Source organism: Platichthys flesus, chromosome 23 (genome assembly GCF_949316205.1).
Source record: "Platichthys flesus chromosome 23, fPlaFle2.1, whole genome shotgun sequence".
Classification (NCBI taxonomy): domain Eukaryota; kingdom Metazoa; phylum Chordata; class Actinopteri; order Pleuronectiformes; family Pleuronectidae; genus Platichthys; species Platichthys flesus.
Window position 1 is genome coordinate 11,772,281 of NC_084967.1, and position 19,519 is coordinate 11,791,799.

General features: G+C 46.4%; 1 protein-coding gene across 1 annotated transcript in view; it reads left to right on the forward strand.

Annotated features, from left to right (window-relative positions):
- Positions 1–14,445: 14,445 nt before the first annotated feature.
- col7a1l (collagen type VII alpha 1-like) overlaps positions 14,446–19,519 on the forward strand; it is a 41,217-nt gene continuing 36,143 nt past the window's right edge. Inside the window, 4 exon segments of the mRNA XM_062383377.1 lie at positions 14,446–14,521; positions 17,339–17,519; positions 17,698–17,857; positions 18,772–18,865. Of these exon segments, the coding sequence (XP_062239361.1) occupies positions 14,446–14,521; positions 17,339–17,519; positions 17,698–17,857; positions 18,772–18,865 (511 nt within the window).

Here is a 19,519-nt window from a genome sequence, read left to right on the forward strand (position 1 = left end):
ACGCTTTTCACTTAAAATACCTGCAGTTTTGTTCCTGTTTGAAGAAAGCACAGGGAATCGATAGCACTTGACACTGAGCTGGTATCATTTGTAAACCTTGCACAAGTAATTCTTTTGGTACTGGATCTCCTCTGACAGCTCCTTGAAGAGAGGGAGAGTGACCGGGTGTTTCAGATTTGTGCTGAGCTTGTTGTTTTGGTTGCTACTGGAAGCACTGGGCTGTGTGTTTCAGCCGAATGGAAGAGTGACCGCCGACCACTGACATGTGTGGACTCCCCATCTCACTCTTAATCAACTCTAACCCCTCAGTTTCCTTCTTCTATAGTAGTGAAAAGAACATTTAATACTCACTTCATGTACACCTTCAAAGTATTTGTACTCGCATATTTCTGCTGATGATTGACACATGATTCTACTTTACTCTGCATTCTGGGATAGCTGCACAATCAGGGTGTTGTTGTGTGGGTATGTGTACAAAATAACTCAACATTCCATAAACGGATCTCAACAAAACTTGGTGTAATTATTTCCTGGGTTGGTGACTCCACATGATTAACTTTTGGAGCTTATTGGTCCAAAGTCAAGGGTTAGGTTAATAAAAGTATAATCTGCAAAAAAAACTTTCCCAGATATCTCCACAAATAATGCAGCTTGACAATCCACAATGAAATCATATAGTGTTGAAATGCATTAAACTACTACAACCAGTAAAGGAGAGGGATGACAACTCCATCCATATTTATGATGTAGTTCTGCAGGAGTGAATCAATAAGGTTGTTTACAGTACGTCCCCAATTTCTGAGCGGCCCAAAAGAAACCCACTTTACTGAGATCTTGACTTGAAGTGCTTATCTCTCGCTCGCCAAATATTTCCCCCCAAACATGTCGACAGCCGCCGCAGACACACAAGTGACACTTCACCTCGAGGGTGTGAGCGCCCCGGACCGGAGGCTGCTGCCAAACCGTGAACACTCTGGATTTATCTCTTCAACCTTTGGGCTACTTGTGCAGCGGATGTTGGAATAGGTCAGGGCCGCTGATGAAGTGAAACCTTAAACAACACACGCACACACACACACACAAACACACATGCACACACACCTCTGCATTAACTCTGCCGCATGATGTGGTGGCACGCTCGGTAACCATGGCAACGGCACTCTGCATTGCACCTTCCTGTGTGTGTGTGTGTTTGTGTGTACTATGTGTGTGCGACTCCTTATTGTGTTCCCCCTGTGGATAGATTAATTCCCTGCCAGATTCATTCCCTGTCAACTCGCTGAAACAAAAAAAAAGTTTCTGTTTTAATTAGTTCGCTGCGGTGTCTCGCTTCATCCATCTATCTGGATAGTGTCTCTCTCTCTCTCTCTCTCTCTCTCTCTCTCCCCCCCTCCTCCTCCTCCTCTCTCTCCCCCTCTCGCTCTCCGCTGTAATTATAAACAGTCAGTGCGGGTAATAGAAGCGTAATAGTGTGTAATTGCAATAATCAATACAGAGTGCACGCTAAGGAAGTCGCCATTCATCAACGTATGGAACACGGAGGTGGGAGGACAATGCCTTCATTCTTCCACGTGGACTTTCTGCCGTAATTAGTCATATTGTGTTTCAGTAGAAAAACACAAACAAACACTTAAATACAATAAACTGTGTGTGTAGTTAAGTAGCAGTCAGTAGATGATGTTGTGTCAATAAAGTCGTCACATCATACATTAGCTTTAAATACATTATTCACTTTCTTAGAGGTTGAGTTACATGATTTGATTGATTGCCACAAACTGAAATAGTCGTTTAACTTGAATTGGTGAAAGGCGGCTCAGTTAAATCTGATTAACCAATCAGGACGTATCGAGTTCATTAGCGAGCTCCAGTGGTGCCGGTGGGCTGATGATGTCACCAAGCCCGGCTCACTATGACTGCAGCTTTTTTTTTATGAAGTTCACTGTTTTTAACCGACTCTTTATTTCTTAGATGTGCTGTTTTCTCTCTCTCTCTCTCTCTCTCTCTCTCTCTCTCTCTCTCTCTCTCTCTCTCTCGGGCTGTTCTTATCCGATTTAAATTTTCCTTTGTCAAAGTCTCACGTTGTTGGGAGGGAAACTTTCTTCTGGGTGCAATTACCAGCTCACTGTCAACCATTGTTTTTGCATGAGAGTTTATTATACTGCTTTATTCTCACTTTTCCCATTATTATATTTTCTTTGTTTGATTATTTGTAATCAATATAAATGATATATCTTGATATTGTGAAAAGAAACAGATGCTAGATTCATCTTCCGTTGTTCTGAGCAGTGTTACCTCTTCTGTTTCCCCGAGTCATCATTTCATTCCTCCATCCCAAAAGGGAGGCGATGCATTTTTATACATTTGGAGATGTTCTTCAAAGCAAATCAAAATGTTATAAAGTAAAGGGAACGTCTGATTCTTCTCCACCTCCTGCACGATGTCTCTTAAAAGCAAACTTCTGATTCCTGAAACTTCCCACTGCTCCAGCTGGTTTGCAGACATTGGGGGCGACAGACCAGCAGCAGCAGCAACGTCCCCGAAAGGAAGAAGGACCAAACGGGACAGAAGAGGAAAAGAGACACACACACACGTCTCTCTCCCTCTTCTGCCTCATCCCCTCTGGCTGTGGATCAGGTGGAGGTGGAACGTGTCCAGACTCTCACAGGAGCAATACTGCCCCCTCCAGGGTGGGCTGACCTCACCTGGGAACCAGGGAATGCCCCCCCCCCCCCCCCCCCCCCGAGGCGAGCAGCGATCAAGCTGTGCTGAGCCGAGGGAGCAAAAAGTGACTTTACACTTTATATATGTGTGTGTGAGAGAGATAGAGAGCGAACGAGTGAACTCATTTGACCTGTCGTCTGGTTTCCGACCTGTGATGACACTTCCTGACCTTTGCTCCGACCTCTCCACACGGTGACCACAGCACTTCTCACACACCTCTTTTCTCCTCTCCCTCCATCCTCCATCTCTCTCCCCCATGTGATTCCCTCTCCCTCTGCAGATGTTACTCCCCCGTCTGTCTGCCTCTTCACCTCCTCCTCTTGTTGTCATTTCTCTCGCTCCACTCAAATGGAGCATGTGTTTGCAATAGCAATCCTTTTTTTTTCTTCTCCTCCCTCGTTCACGCTCCCCCTTCTCTCTCAGTCGAGGAGCTTTGTATTACACACTGTCGGCCAGCCTGTTCCATTCGTGCATCTCTCGGGCCTGCGGAGGTGTTCTCATTACCTCGTCCTCCCTCTCTGTCACTGTATCCGCTGCTCGCTTTTTCTCCCAGCCTCTCATCTCCCCCCAAAAAAAGGTTTCCCACAATCCACCTCCGATGAAATAGAGGCGCATACCCCCGGCTGTTCGACAAATTACCGCCCCCCCCTTCCCTCCGACTGTGCCCTGCATCTAAAAATTTGACCAAAGAGGGATGTTTCCCCCCCACGCTCTAACATCCTTCCCATCGCCTCGTGCTGGAGCCAGAGTTGAACTCTGTCATCTCCCGGCAGCTTCCTGTCTGATTTTCTACGAGAGAAAAAGACCACGTCGGTGGACGATAAAACTTGATTTTGTTTTTATCCATAAAACCTGATTATTGTGAAAGCCAGTAGATGGCAACTCACATCAGGTTACAGATAATTCAGGGAATTATTTCCGCTATCTTTTTTTTGCTACAGCCACATTTACCTCTCAACGTCTCTGTCGGCTTTCTTGTTTATTCACCAAAAAAAATCTACTTCCCTGAATTTTTATGCGAACACTTTTATATGATGCACACAAAGCAGCAGCTTGCCCCCCCCCCCCCCCCCAGGCATTTTCCATTCCATTGAGTACTTCCAAAGAGCTCAAGTGACCTGCTCAACAGACTTGTCTCTGCTTGTGTGTGTGTGTGTGTGTGTGTGTGTTTTTGTGTGTGTGTGTCATCCCTCAGCCGTGCCATCAATGTTTGGAGGCAGCTGCCTATGTTGTCTTAACCAAGTTTAATTCTGGTTAAGGGCAAAGTCAGGATTGGATGAATGAATCGTTAACCCTCCCTCCAGAGCTCAAATAATTATTCTATAGAATATAAATCCACAATGATGTGTGGTGTCAACAAAAGTAGGATTATGTTGGATTACAGGCTGATGTCAACCCACCTACATCTGATGGAGCCTGTTTCTCTCTGACAGAAACACATTAATTAACTCTCAGTTATAATCAGCAAATGATTATTTAGATTTTGACGACCAATCTCAGTCCGCTCAGCTGTCAATCAGAATGTTTTATCCTATGATTGTAGCATCAAATAACAAACTAGAACCAATTTTACCTGAGAAAATATGAATGTGACCTCATATAAAACTTAAAGAAATGTATGTCAACTGCTACTGCAAGGAAATAATTCAGGTTTTGTCATGTCTATGGAAATATTGGTCGCGAAGATACTGTTGTGATGTAAAATTCTAGATTCTTTATACTCTTAATAGGTTTCCTTCTATTATCCTCATAGCTGGATTAATGATGTGTCCTAGCAGAGAAGGGATCAGTAATGTAAAACTTTTATTTATAGAATTAAAAGAACAAGATACTTGAATGAGCTGATCCACAGAGACGCCTCCGGAGGCAGAGAGCGGATCACCTAGGTGGGGTACATCCAGATGTTGGGCACCTCTTCATCAAAGTCCACAGCTGTTCCATGACGTCTTCAAGTACTTGAAGTACCTGCTCTGCCGTTCAATATTTCACGCAGCAACAGGCCCATCCTCCTCCAGCCCCGTGTCAGGGCCATCTTTAAACAGACAAAAGCCGGCTGCATCTCCTCCTCTGTGCTCTGCGTGGACACAGCATCCACAGTGTCCTCAGACAGCTTCTCCAACTCCTCCTCTGTGCTGAGGTCTTCACTTGAGGAGTGAGAGGGAGGTCAGTCTGGCTGCTGATTGGCTGCATCTCCTCCTCGGTGCTCTGCCTGGACACAGCATCCACAGTGTTCTCAGACAGCTTCTCCTCCTCCTCCTCCTCTGGGTCTTCACATGAGGAGTGAGAGGGAGGTCAGTCTGGCTGCTGATTGGCTCTATTTACACATTATCCAAAATCTTTGAGTACAAAAAAGAGCAGCTTTGGGAGAGACAGAGCAAATCAATGAGCTCTCTTCATTTACACCAGTGCTAAATTCAAGTCAGCATAATCGTTTTACGCCTTTTCCCACCAGATACTGCAGATTTCCTTTTTAAGCGTCCACCTCGGCCGACTCTAGCTCCCGTCTGTGTTCCCGCCTCAGCTCGGCGACAGGTCGGGTTTAATTGGCGAAGTTTAGCCAAGAACTCCTCAGCTTTTATCGTTTGACAGAAACACCTGGATTTACAAGCCGGTGGCTTAACCTCGCCCTCTGTTTGTGCTCGGCAGCCAAACGTTCCGACTGCCAAGTGAGCGCAGCCTGTGTGAGTCTGCAGAGGAGGAGTGAAGCACGCTGGGAGGCCTGGGAACCTGGCGGATAAAACAACCGCACACTTTGAACACATGCACACAAAGGCGCGAGCAGTGTATGATCCTCTGAAGGTTCTTCTTTTGCGCCCTCGAGCAAAGCGTCATCACGTATGGACGGTTAAAAAAAAGTAAAGTGAGGACAGATGGTGACCTTTGACCTCCTGGGGGGGCAGGGATGTACAGTAAGTCATCTCTGCAGGTCAAACACAAGATGATCAGTTTGTCTTCAACGAGCCAAATCTCTCAGATCTGTGTGTTGTCCATTTATCTACATAATCTGCATCTGTGTTTTAAATGATCACAAAATCAGAGCTTAAATTCTACAGAAATCTGGACCAACTTGACATTTTGTTCCTGTGGCTGAATAACAAACAATCCTTACCAGGTGTGCGTCTCCAGTTGTGTGTTTGTGTCGCACATTGGATCGACCGCGACACACCATGTCTTTTCTCAAAGCACAGCCGAGAGAAGTGGCTTTGTTCCTTATTTTCAAAAAACCCTCCTGGCAGCTTCCGAGTGTGATTGGACGTACGCCCTAATGACCCCCCCCCCCCCCCCCCCCCCCAGCCCCAGACCCCTCTGCTGCATCATCTCGATTCTCTCCTCTGGTGCCGCTTGTCCCGACAAAACCAGCATCTTGTGCTGCAGCCGCTGTTTTCTTCTGTGGCCATGACGGCTCATATCTCAGGCGAGGACGGGGGGGGGGGGGGGGGGGGGGTCGCATGGTTTATGAAATTAATTTAACACGACGGAACTTGTCTGCGTGAGACGAGCGGCGACTCAGCGTGCACCAGGGGTCTAGATGTGTGTGTGTGTGTTTTTGTTGTTTCTGTCTCGGCTTATCCCGTCTTTTGTGCATCTCAGTGTGTGTGTGTGTGTGTGTCTGTGTGCAGAAGTGTGTGTGTGTTCATACGTATGTTGGTGCTGCTGAAAGGCTTGGCACTGAGCAGACCTTTTGTAGTTGGCAGCAGCGGGCACTCTGCCCAGCTTGTGTGGTTTTTATGGACGTGACTCAGACTCACATTAGCCTGCGGCCAGTGGGGCGACTGCCCGTCTTCCTGGTGTGAAACCGACAAACGTGCCAACACTGGGTTGATGTGAGACCAACGCAGGCGTCGGATCTTCCCTGACTTGTATCTCATGCTGTCAGTTCATCAGTTGTTGCATTAGCGCCGCACAAAGGGAGGCGGGGGGAGCAAATGAAATAGCAACACGGGAAACCAAGCCCCCGAGGTGGATTTCACTGGGAACCAGCACGTAACTGGTTCCCGATTCTGAGAATTTAATTGAGAAACATTTCAAGACGTATTCGGTCAAAGATCGTCTCAGAGTGGCCGTCTAATTTTAGACAACGAGGCCCTGCGACCATCTCCACATGAGCCCGAGCTAATACACTCATATACCCACCAATGATACAGAGCACTGTATGGAGAAGTAATAAATTCAAGATATAGCTCCAACTTTACATAATTGAAGTGCGAATGTGAGAATCACACAATTACGGGGGGGGCGCCTCACAACCGGCGGCTAGGTGGTGTTTGATTCTCGTAGCCTCCGCGATGGAGCCAGTGGAGCGAGGGAGGAAAAGGGGAGGTGGAGAGAAATGAAGATTTCAGAAATACATTAAAATCTGTATTTCATCAAATTAGAAGCAGAGATAGCCCCTTGAATAGCCGCCACGAGGCATGACTGGAGAATGGCCGAGGATGTTCGAAAAAACAGATATGATATTCACCGGTAATTATATTCACTTGTACCTCCATCATACATCGTCAGTGGCCTCTGTGCTCAACACGCTGCTTAGGGAACGGCCAAGAGACAAGAACCGCTGAAGAGAAAACATGTCTCCATACTTGTACCTAATGTTTATAACCAAAAAGGCATTATCTTTGATTGATATTTGTATTGGTCTGCCAGTAAAGCCATATGGAATTCCTAGCGAATGATGAACCTGGACACATCGTACCTGTGTGTGGATTTTCTTAATCTTTTGCCCCCCCCCCCCCCCTCCAAAGGCTTTGCTAATTTACTGCAGTTTTGCAAGTTTTGTCCCTGCCTCTTCTTCTTCCTCTCCTCTGCCGGCGCCTCTCTCTGCTGGAGGCGAGATTTACTTGGAGTAAAAGTGCAATTAGCCGAGGCAGCGCTAGTTACTATTCCCTCTCGGAGCCGCCCCAGCAGATCCACAGCACCTTTTACACCTAATCACACCTGCTGCTCAAACACAGCTAGGCTTCACTCACCTGTGACGTAATTGAGCTTAGGAAGCCGTCAAGACTGTAAACTGGTGAATGTTAGTTAAAGTTATGTTTCTCTCTAAACGCGAAGGGAAAATCACTATCGACGCCGACACCCGAGGATCCTCTTGCTGTTCAGGCCCAGTTCACAGCATCGGGGGGAGGGGGGGGGGGGGGATCGGGATGAGGTCCTGAGGTCAGGCGAGGGCAGCGTGTTGCTCAGACCCCGAGGCCAAACCAGCATCCTCCTCCTCCTCCTCTGTGCGTCAGAATACTTCTCTCACACCAAAGCAGTTCCTCATAGAAAGGCTTCATTTTGCGTCAAGACTGGAAAAGGACGTTCATTTACACTCTTGCCACAAGCTTGTGCCTTTGACATGTGCTGCTGCCGACTTGTCAACATTTGGTCCACACCTTGTTAACACAGAAATATCTATTAAATCTTCCAAGAGGGCAAATAAAATGCTTGATCGGCACAATCGATGCTACTAGCGCACTTTTCTTGCAGAGTCTCGCTATGAAGTGATCTTGTTGTATTGTATCTGTCGGACATTTATTTTTAATGTAGAATTCATGATGTTGTGTGAGTATTTGTTATCACTTGGCTACAACACAATTTATGGGATCATAAATATCACTTCACCTTCAAGCTTTGGCTGTAGTGCCGCTCCCTGGAAGTTAAAATAACACTCATAGAACTCAAAGCTGATTGGCAGGGCTGAATACGTCTATCTACCACACATACAACATCAGCTTGCTCAATTTAAGTTATCATAATTTCCTGTAAGTGAGGCAGTAATGAGAGATTCTGTGGTGTCATTGTAAACCTACTGTAGATGGTTCCTTCTCACATTTATACACAATTGTCTTAGCCTGTGCCTCAGCAACATCCTGCAGCTGTGTGTGTGTGTGTGTGTGTGTGTGTACATGTGTGTTTGTTTGTGTGCGTGTTGAGTTATAGCATGTCAACACTGACAGCTGGCTTAACCCTATTAAACTGGTCACCACATTCCTGGGATCCACCTTTAAAAGGTGACCCAATGGCCCTCAATATACACAAAACACACACAGGACACATTAACAAGCTCACACACACTTATACACACACACACACACACACACACACATACACACACAGTGAGACGGGCTTGTAAAACACGACTGATTTATCCTCGTTCCCGTCCTCCCTGTCTCGAGAACGTGATCACATTTTATGGGTTTTAAGAACACAAAGCTTTAATACAAAGGTATGTGGGGAACACAAGAGCGCATGTTTCAACAAATTGACCTTGGCTACGTTTCGGACTTTATTTGCTGCTACGTAATCTAACGTTGGATGAATAGAATATTGTGAAAAGGCTTTTTAAACCCAAACATCCTTTTCCACCACAAGTAAAAAAGGCCGTAAAAGACGCGGGACCTCGAATATCATGTGCACCAACACGCACGGTGCCCTCGTTGGCCGACTGCTGTTGTCTGGTTTGTGTTGGTTTCTGTTGTGTTCTCACATTCCTTCGACTCAAGTGGATGATTCGGCTAATCGCAGCTAATTTGGCTTCCAAGTATTTTTACATCATTCTCCCTGGCTGCTTCTTCGGTTACCCCCCCGAGGAGGAAGCCTGTCCGTCAAACACGCGCTCACATTCACATTCCTCGCTGCAGGGTCAAAGCTCACCAATAAACCCCACCTCTCCTTCTTCTCTGCCTCTCTCTCTCCTCCTCTCGGTCTCGCTCTCCCTCTCAGAGCCAACAGGTTGCAGCAGCTTCATACCCCCCCTCCCCCCCCCCCCCCACTCCCCTCTCTCCCTAAACTTTTTCTGTGCTTCAGCAGAGCCCAGGAAAAAAAGCTGTCAGTCAACCACACTTCCAGGCTCTCAAACACACCTACCTCCTCCGCTCCTCAGACACAGACGACTGGATACACCCGTTGATTCTCGTGCACCTCTCCAAGGAAGTTTGATTTATTCATTTTACGTCTCTGCCTCTCTCTCGGATAAACTTTTTTTGTTTTTGCTGGTGGTTGATTTTGCAATATTTAGGGATATATATATATTTTGTTTTCACCTCTCAGCCCTCGAGAGGTCGTCTGGATTTGGAAGACAATGATGATTCACTCGTCTGCGGTGGTAAGTGAGAACGTGAAGGCCCCATTCAGGGCCGTGGTCAAAACCCATTACTTTAACTGCACTTTAATACGGTGCTTGAAGAGTTTAGGTTTGTTAACTGTCCAGATACCCTTGTTACAGCCAAAGTGTCTGGTCTAACGCCAACGCTCTTTATACTGCGGCTCCTTAAAGTGCAATTTCTCGTTAGGCCGCATTACTTCTCTGATATTAGTGCTTTTGTTGTCCGCTGCTTATCTCGTCTCAAATGCTTCCCAGTGTTAAAATGCAGTAATTGCTACAATGGTGCAGTTTCACAAAGTTTGAGAACAAGTAGTCACGATAAACTCATCCGTTCATGAACTGCACACGTCCTGAGTCGATACAAAGATTTCACACCTTAAAGCATAAAAATACAATGACGTGTGTTTTACAGTCATGTGAGAGCATCGTCCTGAGGTGAAACTATGAAGGAGGATTTGTAAGATTTTCTCCCCCCCCCCACCCCCCCGTGTATGGACTTGTCTGAGTTGGTTGGCTGCAAATGTGATATCAACGATGTATGTGCTGCAGCTTATGAGCTGTGTTCAAGTGCATTGGGTTTTATTTGAGTGCGTTTTAGCTCTAGATGTTCATGTGTGTCAATAAACTATTGTGTATTCTTGAAAGTGTGTGTGCGTGTGTGTGTGTGTGCATGTGTGCGTGTGTGCGTGTGTGTGTGTGTGAGCGCCTTTTCACTGTTTCCCACCTAAAGGGATAATCCCGCCTGCGAAGTGGTGAGGTGGAAAATATCCTTATGTAGGGAAAGCATTGTGTGAACGGGCGTGTGTGTGTGTGTGTGTGTGTGTGTGTGTGTGTGTGTGTGTGCGTGTGTGTGTCTGTGTCTGTGTGTGTGTGTGTGTGTGTGTGTCTGTGTGTGTGTCTGTGTGTGAAGACGAGATAGGGACCAGAGCGGGAGCATAAGGGCCGGAGACAGTAAACGTCATTTTGTTACAGTATTTAATCCTCTTGGCGGCGGTGATAAACTAAAGGCCTCAGACACAATAAACCTACTTCCTCCCTGGTAAGGCCTGGACCCAGAGTGTGTGATCCCAGCAGGGTGTGAGTGATGACTGCTGTCCTGTACAAGGGTTTTCTGATGATGTTGGATGTTTACAAGCATAACATCATAGTTTCTGACTTGGTCTTAATGTATGCAGAAATGTCTTGTGATATTATTGGATGGCAAAGTCTTTCTGACCATTGGTGGGACCGCTAACGATTTCATTGTTTGCCATAACTCTGGCGACCCCTTGACCTTTCGTCCAGTGGCGTCATCATTTTTTGCACTAAATACCTGCAGAACCGATTCCCATGATCCTCAGTCGGTCTTTGACTGTAGCGCAAATCAATAACTTTTGATCATGCATGTTAGCAATTTCACAGCGAGCTCAAAACACTAACTGCTTTCTAAGAATAACCTCACAGAGCCACCTTATTGGCTGGTTCCTTTCAGGTGGGTCTAAATCTTTTCAAACCGCAGAAACATATTTGAGCTGCACTCAAAACTTCAGGAAGTTTCTCTCCCGTTTGCCCGCGATGACACGAGCAATAAAAACCCCTGTCATCACCTGGAAGCCCTTGTAAAAAACTCTCGGGTTCTGCATACCTGCTGCTTCGCTGAGCAACCAGGCAAACCTATTTGAAAATCCTGCTGTCGCTTGGCTACAAGATATCAACTGTGTGCATCTACGCCGGCTGTCAGTCTGGATGAGGCCCGTTTGAGTCGGTCCTCTCTCTCTCCGCGCTACAGTCATGAGACGATACGTGCAGAGACACATCTGAGATCTGCGTTGGTATGAGAGGGGGGAGAGAGAGTGAAGTTATTGGCTGTGCAGCTTTCAGAGTTCTGGCCCTGCAAAGACTTCCGGCAGACCAGTTAGACAAATCCCACCCAGGAATAATCTGGAATTCAGACCGATTTTTTTATTTGGTTATTTTAATAGTTGAAATGTGATCTCATAGGGAAACACTGGAGATGAGGTATCGGTGCACAGCTTGATTAGAGCAACGTGAATCATTAAAGCCGAAAAAGAAACCTGCCATGTTGTCATCTCATGTAAAGCAGTTGAGTGAAGGCAGATCTCGCTTTGATGTTTGATGCTTATGAATTTACGACAGCACATGCCCGCACCGTACAAACACACACAAACACACACACACACGCACACACACACACACATGCACTCGTAGACGTGGGGGTTAGAAAGCTAATGTAAAACATAAGAGCACGAACCATTTCCCCAGATCACAGTTAATGCGTTGAACATGTTGCCCTCTGATGGAAGTTCCTTCATTTCAAACGGGATAATCCTTCACTGCTGCGTTGTGCACTGATTTAAGATCAGGTATTCATTACACTCACTTAACTGGATGTTGTGGTAGTTTGTGTCTTTGTTCATGCGTTTGTGTTACCTTCACCTCCGTGCTCGCTTTTAAATGTCCCCTACCGAGCCCCCGGTGAGAGATGATAGGCCATGGCGTCTCAGCGGGGACTGAATTGCCTCCACTCGGTGCGGTGTGCCAAGTCCAAAGCCGTAGCTCCGGGGCTAATCTCTTTCATGCTAACCCAAAGTTTCCTCTCTCTGTCGAGGAAGAGACAGAGGAGGAATTTTTCCGTATCCCCGAGCGTTACTGTACCTCCATTTGCTCTCGTGGACAGCTAATATTCTGCCTCCATCTAGATTTGCCGTGAAGAAGCGCTGTGCTTTGACTGCTGAGGCCCATCCGTCTTGAAATGTCCCCCCCCCCCTTCCCTCCCCCGTCCAGCGGTAGTTTCTTCCAGAGCTCATCTGCGTTCCCCTGTCTCCTACACGTCCACGGCCGACAGTGTTTGTCCTGAAGTATCGTTGAAGACAAAGCTAAATTTCAAACCCCTACAAATTGCAATACAGACAGAGTGAGCACCAGAACCAGAACATAGCAGAGGGCAGGTGGACACTGTCAATAGACATACTCTGGGTCCATTATTGCAGATTTGACATGGTGGTAGATTTTCTTTTTGGACCAAGTACTCACACAGGCACTGGAAGCGATTATCCGGGCTGTCTCGGTCTATAAGCTCCGGAGATAATTGCGGCTGTGAGTTTAGTGTAGGACAGGTGCATATGGCCCACAGGCTTGAATGACTGGTCCCAATGTCTTTTGCACCTGGTGAATCCTTTAGGAGCTTCCTGGAAACCTTGTCCGGTTGAATTTACTGAACAGGTCAATCAGCTCCTCTCTTTTCATGTGATGTTCAAGGTGGAGGGTGGCACGGTGGTGGAGGGTGGCACGGTGGTGCAGCGGCTAGCCTTGCAGCAACAGTTTGCACGGGTAACTGTTAGAGATCGAGACTCATCAGGTTGATCGGTTGTTTCTATCATCTTCTGTCTGAAAGCAGTACAAAGTCTGACTTCCATACATCCAGTGTGAACTCATTTTTTAGGTCATGGGAGTTTTTTCACTTATTCACACTTCCTTGACCTTATCGAATTTCCATACTCACAACTTAATCCTTCCTCATGTTTAAATGTGTGCGTGTGTCTGTAGCAAAACAAGCCTGAAGGTACACCCCCCCCCCCCCATCAATAAAAAAGTATGAGCAATGTCAACAAAGCGGTGGCACGCGTCCAGCTCCGCCCGCAGGTTGAATCTGGAAGAGGCTCCGACAGCTCCGATAGATTATTGGGGTAATTACTTTTAATGTCCGCATTTTTGTTTACACTTTCCCAATAAGAGCTTTTAATAACTGGGCTCATGCTGGACAGTTTAAAAGCCCCTTTGATGCTTTTATGTCCTCTGTGTCATTGGAATCCGCTGTAAAACTGTTTACACACAACAGTGACGCGAGCCAGAACAACACAGTGCTAACCTGGATATATTGGCCCGTATTAGACCAGAACAACTATACAGTGGGTTGTAAAGAACTTGGAATTCATATTTAAGTGCAGTGGATAGGGAACACGAGCGCGGTGGTCCAGTGGTCTTTCTGTGTGGAGTTTGCATGTTCTCCCTGTGTCTGTGTGGGTTTTCTCTGGGTTCTCTTCCACCCAAATTCCTAAAAAACATGTAGCGGAGACTCTAAGTTGTGCATAGGGTGAAAGGTTGTGTGTCCCTGTGTGTTGGCCCTGTGGTACCCTGGTGACCCCACTCTCTTGCCCGGTGTCCTGGGTTCAGCTCTAGCCCCGGGGGTGAGCGGTATAGATACTGGATTTTAAACAATGCAGCTGTGTGAGACTCGGTTTCATAAAGAAGTTTATATCTAAACTGTATATAACTAGAATGCACTGAATTGCACACGATCATAAACATGCCTGATTTTGGTTGTGTAGTTTTTGCGTTGTCTTACTACTACTAACAAACAAAACGCCAATGAAACATAATCTCTTAGGCGGAAGGCAACAATGTGTTTCTGCAAAAAACAAATTAAAAGTAGCCGACTAAGTTTTTAATCTTCAAGGGCTTTTAATGACTTTTTCCATCCTCTCTTCATTTTCTTTATACTTTCAGGTAAAAGGAGAGAAGAGTTTGAATTGATGATCGACGAGTGGAGTTCAGTAAGGGGATTTGTGAAGAGAAGATCCAGAACGAGGAGGAGGAGGAGCGGCTGATCGCAGGAGGAAGAGGAGGAGAGGAAGAGTATGGGCTGCTCCTGTGTGTGGATCTTCCTGCTGTCCCTGTCTCTCTCCCATCAAAGAGTCACCGCACAAACTGAAGGTAAATGACAACACAAGTTTCCCTGTAAATAACCCACACTGCGGCATCACACTTCTTCCCTTTACTTCCTCTTACTCACTCCCTCGCTTGCTTATGCATTTATTCAGTGAGTCACCTTTTTCTTCACTTTGTTCCGTGAGTTGCAGGCACTTCCTCCCTGTCAAACTCCCCCTTATGGCGCCGAGCGTTGCTTAATTCTGAGTCTGAACCATATGCCTGATTGTCAGGAATGTGCACGGGGCGCATGAATTAGACGACTCAGATGCTCGGGCCAGGGAAAGGGCAGATTCTCCATGAACACCGCCTGTGCGGGTGCTCCATCATTAAATCTCCACACCTGGATTGGTGCAAAGGGGCAGACGCCCGCCCGGCTCCAGTTACCATCCAGACTGGGTCTAGTCAGGGAATTCAAACATCTGCTGGCCTCATGTACAGTACAGCGCTCGGTCTGCCGGCCTGTCAAACTCAACCCCCCCCCCCCCCCCCCCCCAGATACAGAGCCCTAGCCTCAGGTGCTATTGGATGTCATCAAAAGGTCAAAGAGCCAATGAGAAGTTAGATCTCCTCCACCTGGAGAGCGGTTGGCAGAGAGTGATTGGTAAAGTTGTCGGGCAGAATTAAGGGGAGGATAAAAATAGGCCGAGGATGTTTTTGAAGCTGCGCCTTCTTTGCAGCTTTTTAATTGACCGCGTTAGTTCAAATGCCAGTGGTCAATATTTAATCACGAGGACAGCTTGACACCTTAAAGCTCCATTAATCTACTGTATATTTATATATATATATATATATATATATATTTCTTTGAATCAATAATGGCTCAAATGAGCACTGGGAGGGACCCCCAGGGAATCATGTGAACCGTGGAGCTCTTCCAGAGACTTGTAGGTCAGTGTTTTTACTTTGTGTCACAGAAATCAGTCTGCAACACTTTTAACCTATTTTACACAAGCAGTATATAGCGGTTGTCATTAATTATACTCTGATAAGGTATTATAAGGTTTTGCTTTAACCTTTTTACACAACAACACATATTATGCAGGGCTATGGCACTGGAAACAGATCCGGAGGGAACTCGCATTTGTCATGTCGACCGTTTGAAACTTTGTCAATATTTGCTCTTTCTATCTTTTCATTTTTTCATTTCCTTGCTTCTCAGAGAGTTTGGGCTCCTGAAGTAATTTACTGCAGTTTCTCCTCCTCCTCCTCCTCCTCCTCCACCTCCTCCTCCTCCTCCTCCTCCTCCCTTCTTCTGTGTGAATAACATCTGAACCTGATTGGCCTGTTGAGGTCCCTCGGACTCAGTGGCGGTCCACATCTCCTCTCTTGATCTCGTCGGGAGCTAATTGCAGCGGTGCATCATTATTTCTGATGCGTGTGTTCCTCTCCGTCAGCGTGAGCACCCGCTGAAGCCACTGAGCTACGTCTAATGCGTAAATCGATGGAGGTTTTACACAGAGGTGCATTCAGCCTTTTTGCGATGTCAGCATTGATAACCTTCAAGGAAAAAACGTCCCTAATCCCTCAGCATGTGTTGCCTCCTTATCTTTAGGCATGTGGTTCTCACCTGCCGGCCCCAGACAGACAAACTTCTGGATAATTGATCTGTTTTTTTCTCACCCAGCCTGCCGCCGTCTGACAGAGACAAACCTCCAGCTGCTGCGTAGCTCAGAGCCTCCGCCATATTTCATGTGCTCTTGCAGAAACTTCTGGAGTAGAAAAAAATGCATCCCGGGGGAATGGAACAGCCCACATGTGCGTGCTGGGGCGGCCGGCTGCCTATATGGGACTGGGACTGGGACTGGGAGAGATGGACATAGTTCAATACTGGGAATCGGCCTCCGTGTGTTTTTTGCCTCAGTGTTGAATCCATCTGAACGACCTAAACATCCCCAAAAATTGAATTGCCAACAATATTGAGTTTCCCTCTGTGGGCGAGGGAGAACACAGTGTCAGGTCGCCGATGGGCTGGAGACACATGTCACCCCCAGTGCATCCTGGGAGTTCCCGCCAAGGGGGAAGAGGGGCGAGATAATGGAGGGGAGAGAGAGAGCTTGGGTAATGAAACAGAGGACGCGGCCGAGAAGCGTATGGTTATCACTTACAAAACAATCAGCGGCGCCAATCTCTTTTATTCAGCGGCCTAATCAATGCTGTCGTCACTGTGGTTTATTGCATATGTAATGCCAGTATATTGATTTGGGGGGTGCTTGCGGACACAGCAGATTTCTGTCTGGAGTGGGAGTTCTGTGTGTGGGAATGAGTGCAGGCCTTTGCATCAGGAGATTCCAGAGCTTAGGCATGTGTGTGTGTGTGTGTGTGTGTGTGTGTGTGTGTGTGTGTGTGTATGTGTGTGTGTGTGTGTGTCTTCTCAACAGCAGATTAAAAAGCATCTGGATCCTCCCACACGCAGCACATCTTTATCCAAAATGGGATTGTTTGCGTGAGCGTTGAGACTGACCCTGATTTTCGGGTGCGTTTACCTTATTATTCTAAGCGTTCCTCATCGCTCCACTAAAGTTTTATTGCTGGAGTGCTCAGAATATTGATAGTCTCTTCGGCTCACTTGTGTCTCATTTAACATTCATGAGGATCCGCGTGGTGCCCTGGCAGCAGAGCAGAGGCAGAGGATGGGAGGATCCTCACCGGGATGGAACAAGACTGCTATCTGGTGGTCAGCTGGGGAACTAAACCCACCTTCAGGGCAACAGCTGAATCCTTGAACCTTAAAAAAAAGATTTACTTTGCAGTGTCAGATCTTTGCTTCTTCCTCCTTTTGTACTCACGCACTCACTGATTCATCCGTTCTTCTCCCCTCAGCATGCAGGACCGTGGTGCAGGCAGACATAGTTTTCCTGGTGGACGCCTCGAGGAGTGTGGGTCAGACCGGCTTCTCCAGTGTTAAAGGCTTCATCTCGACCGTGGTCTCCTCCTTCAGGGACAGCGTGGTGGGAGCCGAGGGGGTCCGCTTCGGCGTCACTGTCTTTGGGGATGTCCCGAGGTGACACTCAAGCACTAACACATTGCACACAGTTTGCGGAAAATCCCTTGAACTCGGATATTCCGGGGAAACAAATAAAAGCAGAATAATCCACTCACCTAACAATGTTCCTATTAGTTGCTCCATCACGTCCACAGTCTTCTCTGTAATCCCTCCCTCGGTAATCCTCCCCTCGCAGGATGCGGATCGCTCTGACAGACTACAGTTCCCTGGAGGAGGTGCTCAGAGCCATCAGGGACCTCCCGTACGACGGTGGATCCAGGAGGATGGGCTCTGCCCTCCAGTATCTGGTCGACCCGGTTTTCAGCCCTGCCATCAGTCGGGATCACGCTCCAAAGGTAAAGGACGATGGTGAAGGCCGATACCACAAAAGTTCCCTAAAATCCGAAGCGTAATCTTACTTGTGTGCATGTTTCTCAAAGTGTGGATAAACAAGCAACAGGCAAACCACTGATTTGACAACACAACCCACTAAGACTGTTGCTTCCACCCGGCCGACAACATGCATGTTCCCTATGGTTCAGTCCCACTGGGAAGGCAAATAACAATCAGTAGTCTGCTGCATGTGTGCTCCACAGGCCGTGATGGAAAAACAAACCAAACTAACTGTTCTCCTATTTCCACACAGCCGTGAATCTGATTTAACCACGTAGTGACAAACTGAGATAGAAAGATGCACCGGCTACAGACATTTATTTGTCTTTTGCTTTGGGTTTAAATTGACGGTTCAGTTGGCTGTTGATAATCTGTGACTTTAACCTGATCAACCGAAGATGCTTAAGGACAGTCTGTGGTGGGGTCTCACAGCTGGTTAGCATTCCGGTCGACTCGATGTGGGAAGGCAGAGAATTGGGGATTTATCAGATATATTAAATTCTACAGCCAGAAATCAGCAGCTGTGTTCTCACATTGATGCTCTGGAGCCTCCACCGCCATCGACCGAGCGCTGAACTTTAAATGAACCGAGAACACTTTTTTGCGTAATGAGCAAATTCTCAGTCTCATTCTCGAGCAGACATCCTTGAATTCAGATTTGTTTTAACTGATGTATTTAATTATGAGCCAAACTGTGTCAAAAGTCCAAAGAGGCTTTTTATGAGCAAGGCTGCTATGTCTATGACGACTGAAGGTTAAAATCCCTGTTAGCAATGGGTAAAACTTGTTCTCTAGCACTTCTTACTTTGCAAATTTGAATAAAGAAACCAGATTGAATGACTCCTCTTATGTCATTCCCTCTCCTCTATGAGCACAGATTGCAGTTTTGATCACAAACGGGCCTTCGGAGGACCTGGTGGACGCCACAGCCAGAGTGGCGGCTGACAACGGCATTTCTCTCTTTGCAGTAGGTGAGTGAGTGAATTCCTTCAACATCCCCACTGCGGCAACCACTTCAGATTGTTATCCGAGCTCTGACGCCTCTTATCGTCAGTGTTTGCAGTTGGAAATTCATGTCCTGTACATTGGAATTCATTGGATTCAGGTTGGGTACTTGTGAGTATGTGTGAGATTGTTGTTTGTCTGAGTCCTTACTGGATGTTCGGGGATGCATTGTGAGACCAATTTCAGAGATAACACAAATTATAATATCAATACATATATAAATATACCTGGGTATATAAACATATATAAATATACCTCCGTATACCTGGGTACACTCTGGACTGGTAACCCGTCTATCACAGGGCTGAGACAAAGCTTATTGTGTATTCTCTCATATTAATATATCTCTGATAGGAAGAGCTTGACCAATATGGATTCTCAGTGGCCCCTGTTGATACTGTAGATATCGTTCATTAACCACAAAATAATAAATCATATCTATGATGTTTTTCTAATGAAAAATAAATACAATTGTGTCTTGATATTTAACAGTTTAAAGATAAACTTAAATGACATTAAATAAAAAGAAAATGTATAGACCTTTAATCAAGGAAATGCACATATTCTTGTTTATTCTGTAAAATAAAAGTTGACATACTGGCTCACATACATGCAGATAC